This window comes from Leguminivora glycinivorella, chromosome 15, assembly GCF_023078275.1.
Source record: "Leguminivora glycinivorella isolate SPB_JAAS2020 chromosome 15, LegGlyc_1.1, whole genome shotgun sequence".
Taxonomy (NCBI): Eukaryota; Metazoa; Arthropoda; class Insecta; order Lepidoptera; family Tortricidae; genus Leguminivora; species Leguminivora glycinivorella.
In genome coordinates, this window is record NC_062985.1 from 20,742,252 (window position 1) to 20,754,441 (window position 12,190).

The 12,190-nt window shown below is 36.3% G+C and overlaps 1 protein-coding gene across 1 annotated transcript; it reads right to left on the reverse strand.

Moving 5' to 3' along the window:
• Window positions 1-6,737: 6,737 nt before the first annotated feature.
• Window positions 6,738-9,042, reverse strand: LOC125234238. The gene is made up of 4 exons (XM_048140446.1): window positions 8,890-9,042; window positions 8,170-8,247; window positions 7,498-7,675; window positions 6,738-6,951 (listed from the first exon to the last, which is right to left on the reverse strand). The coding sequence occupies exons 1-4, from the start codon at window positions 9,040-9,042 to the stop codon at window positions 6,782-6,784; spliced, it is 579 nt and encodes a 192-aa protein (XP_047996403.1). The 3' UTR covers window positions 6,738-6,781.
• Window positions 9,043-12,190: the final 3,148 nt, after the last annotated feature.

The window sequence follows — 12,190 nt, forward strand, 5'->3', positions numbered from 1 at the left end:
ATCCTACCACTGGCTCTGAAATATATATTATGTATTCTATGAAGCCACCGTCCAGGCCACCCTGCAATATTTTATAGAGTAAGGAAAGATCGGATATCTTGCGCCTAACAGACAGGGATTGCAAGTCAAATGCGGTCAACCGGTCAGCATACTCCGGGAGTGTTTGACGAGTCCCCCTTTTAATGCAAAGATATCTTAGGAACTTAGCTTGGACAGATTGAATTCGTTCGGAATGACATTTATAGATCGGATACCATATGGCTGAACAGTATTCAAGTGATGTGCGCACTAGAGCGCAGTAGAGAGTTTTTAGGCTCGAGACATGTTTAAATGGTTTACAATTGCGCATGATGAACCCCAACGTGCGGTTTGCTTTCTTCACAATGTGCTCATAGTGGTGGCGAAACGATAACTCGCAGTCAAATATCACACCGAGATCTCTGACTGTCGATACCCTCTTCAGTTTAATTTGGACAATGCAGTATTCGTATTCTATTGCATTTTTATTTCTCGTGAAAGTAATAGTTAGGCACTTGTCAACACTCAACGCCATCATGTTCATACTGCACCAGTTCTTTATTACGTCCAAATCAGACAGTAAGGTGAAACAGTCAGTGTTTCTTCTAATGTGGCGAAATATTTTGATATCGTCAGCGTACGCAAGGCAACTAGAGGTAATTCGGACAAGCAGATCGTTAACGAAGAACACAAACAACAGTGGACCCAAGTTAGAGCCTTGAGGTACTTCCATATGTATTTTACTTTTCGTGTGTTAAAAAAACTCGCAAGTTTAGGATTCTATTCTTGAACCACTCGCTTCGCTCGTGGTTCAACTATAGAATCCTTTCACTTGCTCGTTTTTCAATTCCACACTCGGCGTTAAAATACAACTTGCCCCCTTGTATAACAAATAACTATTCTTACCACGTGCAAGTCGCAAACTAAATGAATCATCTAAAGAATTTGATATCAATTGCAAAATCCCAAACGTGAGGCGTAAATTAGTGCAGAAATACTTTGTGTCCTTTGAGTGAGCGTGTCGGTCGTTGCCTTCCTACTGCATACTTAATACTTACTTTTGTGATCTCATTTTATTATTATATAAGTTGTGTTTATGTTAGTGTATAAGTTGATTTATGTACGAAAGTTTGATCTCATTTTATTTATTCATTTATTTATTTATGTTATGGAGAACCAACAGCTATAATACTAGCAGTATACAACAATATATGATTCAGAAAGCCAATTACAGGATCTCACAGATAGATACAAAGTACTACACAGTAGATACGGGAAGTCAATTACAGGAACTCTCCTGTAATTGACTTCCCGTATCTACTGTGTCTTATATACTTATGTCGTAGCTTTTGGATCTCCAAATAAATGAATATAAATATAAATAATAATATAAAATCTTACCCAAGGAAGTCAGTTTTCCACTATTAAATCAAATCAATGTTAAATCTAGTAAGCGAACTTTTTACTGAAGCTTGTATCAATAATTTTGTTCTTTTTAATTTCTACTTCACTTTTGAAAAAAATATTAATACTTTTATAATGGATATATGATCACAAGAAAATAAATTTGGTTTGTTTCAAAAGGGTTTTTGAAGAGAAGTGCTTACTTTATTTTAGGACGTCGATGTTGTCAGAGAGAACGGCAGACACTGCGTCACGATCTATAGAGAACTTATTTCTGTTTGTACCTAGATATCACAGAACTTCATCAAATGAAACATACTTAGTTACACTTTTGTATTATGCTTCTAATTAAAAAAAAAAAATTAGGAGCATAATACAAAAGTGTAACTAAGTAAACTTTATCTTTTGGAAAATATTAGGTGAAAATTCGTTTTCAAGTAGGAATTTATCAAAATTCCATTTACCTTTTTCTAAACTTGCTTCTTTCAGTAGGTACCCAAAGTCACCAGGTTTACCTACACAAAATTTTAAAAATATCACCGATGGGGAGAAAATGTGTTGGCGGATGTATGTCAGCTACCAGCCGATAATTGGCAGGAAGCTGCTCAGGATCGGTATAAGGGGCGTGCTCTCGTTTTGGAGGCCAAGATCTTCTTTGGATCACAAAGCCATACTAGATAGTTCTAAAAATATCACTAAATTTTGCTTTGACTTCGTTGCTTAAGATTAGATTAGATTAGATTAGATTTCTTTATTTCATGATAAAAATTACACTATAAATTTGCTACATGTCAAAATTATGTTTATCTTCTCATCATGATCGTCAAAAATTACATAATAAATTCCAAATAAAAATAATTGTGTCTCCCAAATGAGGATTATTATCGATAAAATAAACAATCTACAACTAACGACGGCTGATAAAGTAATCCGCAATTTCAAAAAAACGCATTTTTTGAAGTATTAATTTTAATAACTGGTTTATATAGGTATAGATAAATTTCTGTAGAACAACGACGATTGGTCCACCAATTTCCTCGAACTTCTAGAGGAAATTTTTGAAATATAGTTTATCACAACAAACTTATTCGAAATAGTATTTTATGCAACAGGCGTTTAAAGGATGTCAAGAAAGACGAGCAGCGTAGGTAACAATTTGAGGCGAAGCCGAAAATTGTTATGAAGATGCCACGAGTATTTTTGACTCAGTTTTTTTTATGAAATAGGCAGCAAACGAGCAGACGAGCCGCCTGATGGTAAGCAGTCATCGCCGCCCATGGCCAGTTAAACACCGTTGCATACAATACTTTTTAGGGTTCCATAGTCAACGAGGAACCCTTATAGTTTCGCCATGTCTGTCTGTCTGTCCATCCGTCCGCGGATAATCTCAGTAACCGTTAGCACTAGAAAGCTGAAATTTGGTACCAATATGTATATAAATCACGCCAACAAAGTGCAAAAATAAAAAATGGAAAAAAATGTTTTATTGGGGTAACCCCCCTACATTTGTAAAGTGGGGCTGATATTTTTTTTCATTCCAACCCCAACGTGTGATATATTGTTGGATAGGTATTTAAAAATGAATAAGGATTTACTAAGACCGTTTTTTGATAATATTAATATTTTCGGAAATAATCGTTCCTAAAGGAAAAAAAAAGTGCGTCCCCGCCCCTCTAACTTTTGAACCATATGTTTAAAAAATATGAAAAAATCACAAAAGTAGAACTTTATAAAGACTTTCTAGGAAAATTGTTTTGAACTTGATAGGTTCAGCAGTTTTTGAGAAAAATACGGAAAACTACGGAACCCTACACTGAGCGTGGCCCGACACGCTCTTGGCCGGTTTTTCTACGACCATGCACTTAGTTTTTAATAGTTTTTTTTATAAATAAATATTTGAGGACACCTTACATTAAACAGATCAACCCAGCCCCAAACTAAGCAAAGCTTGTACTATGGGTGCTAGGCGACGATATGGGTAATGGCCAAAACAGAGATTTCTTCAAATCACTAAGGGCTATGATCGAATCATGCAGGATGTCAATGGCGAATCCATTTTATCATTTCTCTAGAAAATTTCAGTCATTTGACTAAATCCCTTACTCTGTTTAGTGAAATCACAAAATCGACCAATAGACACGCCACGTTTTGTCATTTCACTGGATTTGTTTAGGGATTTGATAATATCCCTAAACCACGTTAGTAAGTTGACTAAACGAGCGAATAAAGTCAACTAGTTTTATCATTTCGCTAAAGAAGTTCGGTGAAAAGACAAAACGTTTTAATAAATATGAAAATAATCTAGTTAAGGATTCAATCAAATCTAGTGACAAAGGCAAGGGTCTAATAAATCTAATTGGATATATTAGATCTTGGCTTTGTCATTTGATCAGACATTTGATCAAATCACCAGTTAAGACTTTATCATTTCCTTAAATTTGTTTAGGGAAATGTTAAAACTAGTTGACTTTAGGGATTACAATCCGGTCCGGCGGATCCGGTAATCCGGCCGGATCCGGTGCTGTTTTCATGCTACCGGATCCGGTGAATTTCACCTTTTCAGTACTGGATCCGGTAATGTAACTAAATATTTTAAAATGGTGCAAAAAATTAAAATTTACGCACATGTTTGAACGTCGCTCAACAGGGAGTGCAATGGCTCTGATTTCCAATCTTAAAATCATTTAGTACGTATTTTCTTTGCATTACAAGGCCGTTAATTTGGAAGTCAAGTAATGTGCTCAAGCGACGCATCAAACTTTCTTTTCAACGTCATTGAATCCGTAGTGAAATCTGTGCAATTAAGTATTGGTTTAGATGCAAAATGTGGAGTGATGGAGAGTGACGACACAGGACCATACTTTTCGTCAACATGTCCCTAAGGAAGGGACGTATCCTTATATTTTCTGGCCATATCAAATCATAATAATCGTATTTAAGGACCATGACAATACAAAATTTAAGAAAGTGCTTCACGAATGGCTTTTGGATAAAATGTTCTATTCCCCACTTGACTTTTTAAATAATAATGGACAATTATAAATAAATATTTAAGTAATTATTGCACATTTACGATTTGACATAATAATAACAATAACTTTGACATATTCTGAAGTAGGTACCTATTTTTCATATTGTTTGCTTAGCTTTTTGTGACTGTGTAAATATTGTAAATAGTTTTTATTGCATGCTTTGCATGCCCCAAAATATTGTACACCAGAAATGGTAGACTGCGGAAAAGATACGATTATTATTATTTTTGACATCTTTTATATTTTTTACCTGTGGTCTGACAATAAATCATTTCATTTCATTTCATTTTCATTTCATTTCATTTCATTTAATAAAAGACCAATTCAAAGCTCAGAAATGAACATTAATACTAAGGTCAATTACTCTTTCTGACTTCCATTTATTTTATTTAATGCTTGTAGGTATGTTGTAGTGTCGGTTCTTAATCGCATCTTAAAAGTTCTATAGGTATTATTGTAAAACGTTACACTAAATATATTTTTTTTTATCCTATGAAAGTTTTAAAAAAGGAATAATTTGATTTGCGACTGATTATTATAGTAAAATTTAGTTGTTATCTGGTAAAAATGTTGATTTCTAAGTTTTAATTTGTTGGTTTATTAATCGAGAAGCAAAATACCATCACACTTCTCATATCATGCTGAAAACATGCAAAAAAGGTACGATTTGGGTACTTTTAATCCTCAAGGCCAATCCGGCCGGATTGGAAATCAGACCGGATTGCAATCCCTAGTTGACTTCTTGGGTTCGTTTCGTCAACTCACTGTCGTGGTTCAGGGATTTTATCAAATCCCTAAACAAATCTAGTGAAATGACAAAACGTGGCGTGTCTATTGGCTGATTTTGTGATATCACTAAACAGGGTCAGGCATTTAGTCAAATGACTGAAATTTTCTAGAGAAATGATGAAATGGATTCGCCATTTTGACATCTTGCGTAATTTGATCAAATCCCTTAGAGATTTGATCAAATCTCTGTTTTGGCCATTTCCCTGCAACATATACATAGAAAACATCCATGACTCAGGAACAAATAATAATAATAATAAATAAGAAAAGAGATAAATAAAGGATAAATAATATCCATAGCCCAGTAATTAGTCCATCACTTTCATCAATATAGACCAGTTCATTTTAGATTCCATTAACTCTCAAATAGTCCTTACACCCTGGCGGGTATTACCTCTGCGTGTGTCCCATGATACGGGCAAGGGCAACATCCGCTCGGTGTACCCCTTACATTTCATTAAAGTGTCGAAAGGTCCTCTACGCGTTGGCTTCGGCCCCGCGCACGCCTCCCAAAGGTCCGGAATACCATTGTTCCGTGATGGGAAAGACATAATAATAAATAATAAATATTATAGGACATTCTTACACAGATTAATTGACTGAGGCCCACGGTAAGCTCAAGAAGGCTTGTGTTGTGGGTACTCAGACAACGATATATATAATATATAAATACTTATATAAATAGAAAACATCCATGACTCAGGAAGAAATATCTGCGTTCATCACACAAATAAATGCCCTTACCGGGATTCGAACCGAGACCGGTGGTTTTCTTGAATTACTTTAGTGAAATTCAGATTCACACTGTTTCCTCTATTTTGACGCAAAGTTTTGCACTGACAGCTCAGCTGCCCAAAGCCTTCCCGCGCACGCGCGCAGTATATCGTTATAACAATGCGTCGCCATGGTTACAGAGCCAAACAATGAGTTTTCACTTTTTTCGATACTGCGCGCATGCGCGGAAAGCCGGCGGACGCTGGCTTTGGGGAGTAGACTTTTAAGTAGGGTTTTAAAGATCTATACACGACCCTGTAAATGATGAATAACAGTTCGGGAGTAGAAAAACAAATTAAATGTACACATCACTCTTGTCTTGATTGCTATATGTCCTGGGGGCCGATTTTTGAGTCTCACTGTCACAAAAATACCGGTTGAAAACGGTGAATTGCCTATTATTTTTAGTGACAATTTTCTGAATTCGAACCCCGTGAGATATACAAATCGGCCCCCTGTTCCTTAACATTAAAACAACATTGCGACTCTAAATTTGTTTATTTTATTTCCATAAATATTTTGCAGAATTTTATCCTTTGACAAATTTCTTTTTCAATTAAATTTACAATGTAGGTACACATTTAAATCTGCTTATGAACTAACGTTGAACAGTGACATACTTACAATTTGTGCATACTTGGATTACGTGTGTTGTGCTTTTGAATTTCTCAATTCGTTCTAAAAACTTACCTACTTAAACTAAACGCTATTCTTACTACGAAAATGGTGCTTGTGCTAACAAGAATACTTAGTAAAAATTTACTTTAAACAAGGTCAAAAATCTGAACAACGACGATTAAATAAGAAACGCAAAGTCCAGCAAACGTCAGCACCAGTGACGCGTCAAGCGGAAGCGAGTTCCACAAGCAGATGCGGAACGGGCGCTGGTCGAGGTACTCAGCGCCCAGAATCAGCGCAGCCGAGACAGAGTTGCCTGAAAAAAGGCGGATTAATACAACACAATTTGAACAAGATTATTGGTTATACAAAATTACTGGTTCTAAGTAGTAATTAGTCGAGGCTTTGTTCACTTTTTTCATACAATAATAGGGATTTTGCATTAACTATTTATTTATACACGGTGAAAAAAAGGACCGTTCTAACTTTGCATAGTAACTTTGGAGATCATAATGAACAACTTTTACTATGAGACCAAAGCTGAAATCGCAAAAAAATTGGCTGTTCATTACATTCCGACTTTCCGACTGTCATGATGCCGGTCAATTCTATGCACCTGCCAAATTTGTTTTCGTGATTTTAGCATCGGTTCCATAGTAAAAGTTATTCGTTGTGACCTCGAAAGTCACTATGCAAAGTTATAACAGTCACCCTATAGGATTATAATCCTTTTGTCATATTCCACTACCGAGAGCGATACGATTCCTAACGCTGGGTATATTGCGTTATTCATTGCCATAATCTGTCTTACTCTAGTAATAAATATTGTATGTTAAAGCAGGATTTCCTGTATTATCCTCACCACCAGAACGTTGAGCCTCCTCACGATCAGAAAGGTGCTCTGCGATTAATGCTTTCAATTTTTCTTCTTCCACGTGGATCATTTCAGTGAAAATTGCTGGTAAGGATACGACTGCGAACTGCAGGCAAAACATTGTGCATTCCATTACGATTAGCCCGTCGAGTGATCCAGATCTCTCCTGTAAATTAAAATTTACTAGTTACTTGTAAAATACTCTGCAATTTTCATGATATGTATTACCTTTTAAAATACTTCAGATTTTAGTAGCGCTGGATCTAAGACTATTTAATTATTGTATCAAATATAGTAGGTATAACCTTTGGTATAACTCTTTTGAAAATATCCAAACAGGAAATTAAAATCAGGCGTTAAGATCGGCGTTGGCCCTCGTCGCTGAGTCGTGACCATTTTGTAGCAAATATTATGTCTGTTACCTATAGTTTTTCTTATGTGTAAATAATGTCTGTTGTCACTTAGTTGTCACGAATAAAACTGATTTCTGTTATATTTTATTCTGTTCTAACGCCCGTTGACCACAAACGCTGTAAAGTGTTCGAAACGTGGGTATGAATTTTGAAATTCATTAGACGCGGTTCAATCCGTTTCCATAGTTGTATTTCTAAAACATTTGCCTTTATTCTTTACCTTGAGGATTAAGTACTTTCAACTTACTGTATCTTTGATTTTCGAAACAATTTCACAACCTTTTATGACGAAGAAAGCAAAACTGGTAGCAAACTTTACAATTATCTGTAACAATTACAATCTTCAAAAACGATTTGATAAATACCAGAATAATTTATTACAATATATTTTATTTATTTTGAGAATCAAAATACTATCGGATATGTTTTTTCGTAAGTTATTTGAGTAGAACATGTATTTACCTGTAGTTTTGGCCAAAAAAAAGTATCGTTTAAGGTGTCAGTCAAAAGTGAATGGATTTGAAAGCAGTTGTTAATGGTTTCTATTTGAACATCAACAATGGGGCTATTTTCAAAGTGATGTTTTAAATTCAACTCTAAAACTTGGCGCAGTAAAGCAAGTCGAGAACGAAGCAAATCTAATACGATAACATGAATTTCAGCATACGAGTAAGTAGTCGGCACCACACTGATAATAGTAACTAACAACCAACCACTCGACGATGTACTTGCAAAATATATGAATTTAGCTACCTCATATAATAAGCCACATACGAATATGTATCTAGCTGTAGACGTTAATAAGGACAGGTGCGGAAAACCCAGCTTTCTGTCTACTTGCTCAATTATTTTACAAAAATTGAGCAAATCTTTTCCCATTAGTAAGGAGACTAAAAAGCAAGCTGTATAATCGATGAATATGATTAGAATGACAAATGTTCCGAGGATTGGGCCTGGCATAATAAACGTTGAGGAGAATCGTGTTGATAATGGCGAGAAGGACAATGCAGTAGAGGGCAGCAGCGGCGCGGAGGGCGGGGCGGGGGGAGAGGTGCGAGTACAAGCCGAAGGACAGCCGCAGGCGCAGCACCGCGCGCAGCGAGACCACGCCCGAAGCCATCTTCGCATGAACCAACTGCTCGTCCATCCTCCTTCACAAGAATATCAATCAGATATGGGAGTGTTAAAGGCAAGGTCGTCAATTCATACACTGAGAGAAAATACAACCAGTTTTCATGTTCGTTCAACAAGTTTTTTGGTTAAAAAATAAAACCGCCTTCAAAAAAAGCGTGTTACAAAACACGGAGAAACTAAAAAGCCAAAAATAATAAACCTTCGAATTCAGATTTCTTATCGGATTGCAATAATCTAAACATCCAAATTATAAACAAATCAATTATTTTTGTAGTCGGTACCAGACCTGTTCGTCGCCTTGCTATTTCCTGTTTGCCCCACCCAACCATACGCAGGCTGGCCCCGACTCCAAAAATATTGGGTTGGTAAGAAAGTAATGAGCGAATCATAACCAATATTGTAATTTTTATTTAATTTATTATTTTAATCATTTATCAAAAATATAACGGCCTTCATTATCTACTACTTGTCTCCATCGTTCTGGTAAAGAATGAATAGCATCGGCGAAGAAGTTCTTAGGTTTAGATTCAAAAAACTCAGCTATGTACTGTCGTAGATGGGCTTGATCATCGAACTTTTTTTCATTCAAGGCATTGCTTAGCGATCTGAACAATGCGTAATCCGTAGGTGCCAAGTCTGGAGAATATGGTGGATGAGGTATCACTTTCCAACCTAGCTCCAATAGCTTTAGCCGAGTCACTTTTGCAATGTGTGGGCGAGCATTGTCGTGTAAGAAAAAAACTTTAGCATGCTGTGGACGATTCTGACAGATTTTTTGGTTTAAATTTTCAAGCTGTGTACAGTATACTGATGCGGTAACAGTCATTCCACTTGGTAGGAGTTCCCAGTGAATAATACCATGAATATCCCACCAAACGGACAGCATAACTTTTTTAGGGTGAGGCTCTGTTTTTGGTGCCTCAATTCCTTTTTCGTTTGGAGCTAGCCACTGACGTTTGCGTGTGTGATTTATATATAAGACCCATTTTTCATCTCCAGTGATAAGATGGTCCAACCAGTTAAATGTGCGGCGAAAAGACAGAAGTTGTATGCAGATATCGGCACAGCGGTTTAGTTGATCTCTATCAAGTTCGTGCGGTATTTGTAGTTTTTTCCCAACTCGTGTAAATGTGTTTCTATGGTGACATGAGAGCAGCCTAACTCGGTAACAAGAGTACGACTCGTTAGCCTCGGATCTCCTTCAATTAAGGTTTTTAATTTGGCTACATCAATCTTCACCGGTCGACCAGACTTAGGTTGATCTGATAATGAAAAGTCGCCACTACGAAACCGCTGGAACCATCGTTTCGCCGTGGCCTCAGACACAACTTCAGGAGCAACACGCTGACATATATTACGCACTGCTTCGGCGGCTGAATGGCCAGACTGAAATTCATATAGTAAGCAATGCCTTACATGCGCTTTTAATTCGTCCATTTTCTTCCTTATATTAGCTCGGCGACAGCTAGTGAATGACTGACGAGAAACTGTGCGACTCGCCCTTTATATACTTTCGACCATAGAAGATTCTAGAACTCTCAAAAATTTTATGTGGAATTCAATCGATCGCTATTACTTTCTTACCAACCCAATAATTGATTTGTTTATAATTTGGATGTTTAGATTATTGCAATCCGATAAGAAATCTGAATTCGAAGGTTTATTATTTTTGGCTTTTTAGTTTCTCCGTGTTTTGTAACACGCTTTTTTTGAAGGCGGTTTTATTTTTTTGTTAAAAAGTTAATTTATTTGTTGATTTTTAGTGGTTCCTAGTGATATTATATGTATCAGTCCGAATATATACTTTCGACCATAGAAGATTCTAGAACTCTCAAAAATTTTATGTGGAATTCAATCGATCGCTATTACTTTCTTACCAACCCAATAATTGATTTGTTTATAATTTGGATGTTTAGATTATTGCAATCCGATAAGAAATCTGAATTCGAAGGTTTATTATTTTTGGCTTTTTAGTTTCTCCGTGTTTTGTAACACGCTTTTTTTGAAGGCGGTTTTATTTTTTTGTTAAAAAGTTAATTTATTTGTTGATTTTTAGTGGTTCCTAGTGATATTATATGTATCAGTCCGAATATATGTACAGTAGTGAAAGAATTGTCCTTTAACTCCTAACCGTTGAGGAGTTGACCTTCCATCATCAGCTCAGCCACATAAAATTATTACCATCAGGCGCAAATACTGGTGTACCTTTGAAAAATACACAAAAAACATTACATGTGCCTATAACATTTGAAGATCCCATCATCAGACCCCGACTTGGTGCCAATGGGACCATCTCGGGGTTATACCCGTTCGATCAAAAAAAAATTTTTGAAAATCGAAAAAAAAAAAATTCAGTCGAATTGAGAACCTCCTCCTTTTTTGAAGTCGGTTAAAAATAGCGCCTACGTGCTCTTTGGTTCAAACAACAAGCTAGTCATTTGAATCGGCAATATATTTGAATCAGCAAGTCGATTTTATAAAAACAACCTGACACATATTGTTTTAAACATACGTTTGGCTGATTCAAACGGATAAACCGCAACAAGTCGAACTTGTTAAATTCACAATGCAAATTTCTCTCAGTGTATTTAGAAGGTTTTCACAGAACAGTTTTGATTTATAAACTTTATTTTGTACGACCCGTGTGGTGACGGGTTAAGACCACCACCCCCTTTCTTCCCGTGGGTGTCGTAGAAGGCGACTGTGGGATATGGGTTACACTGTAGCGTAGGCGAGAGGCTGGGCACCTGTCACTGCAATGTCACAATTTGGATTTCTTTCAACCCCTTTTCGCCAAGAGTGGCACTGAAACTTAGTAGTTCATGTGCTCTGCCTACCCCTTTATGGGATACTAGATACTACAGGCGTGATTATATGTATGTTATATGTATGTATTTTGTACGAACTATATTAGCAAACATAATTGCACCACAGCCCGTCTGGTAAATACATGGGACCCATTTGTATATTCAACAGAATATTTATATCCTAAAACAAATAAACAAAATTAAGTTAATGTAGTACAAGAGGTCGGTGAAGAGATAAATTAATTATATTTTACAGACGTGTGTCTATTTGAACTGAGTTACTAGCTTTCATTCCGATAAGGCTTTAACAGTGTCAAAGCTCTGGCA

Coding starts and splice junctions, on each gene's coding strand:
- LOC125234238 (XM_048140446.1), bottom strand. CDS start 9,042: ATGGCTTCGGGCGTGGTCTCGCTGCGCGCGGTGCTGCGCCTGCGGCTG. Junction 7,676..8,169: donor TTTCGAAAATCAAAGATACA/GTAAGTTGAAAG, acceptor TTTAATTTACAG/GAGAGATCTGGATCACTCGA. Junction 6,952..7,497: donor GGAGGCTCAACGTTCTGGTG/GTGAGGATAATA, acceptor GCCTTTTTTCAG/GCAACTCTGTCTCGGCTGCG.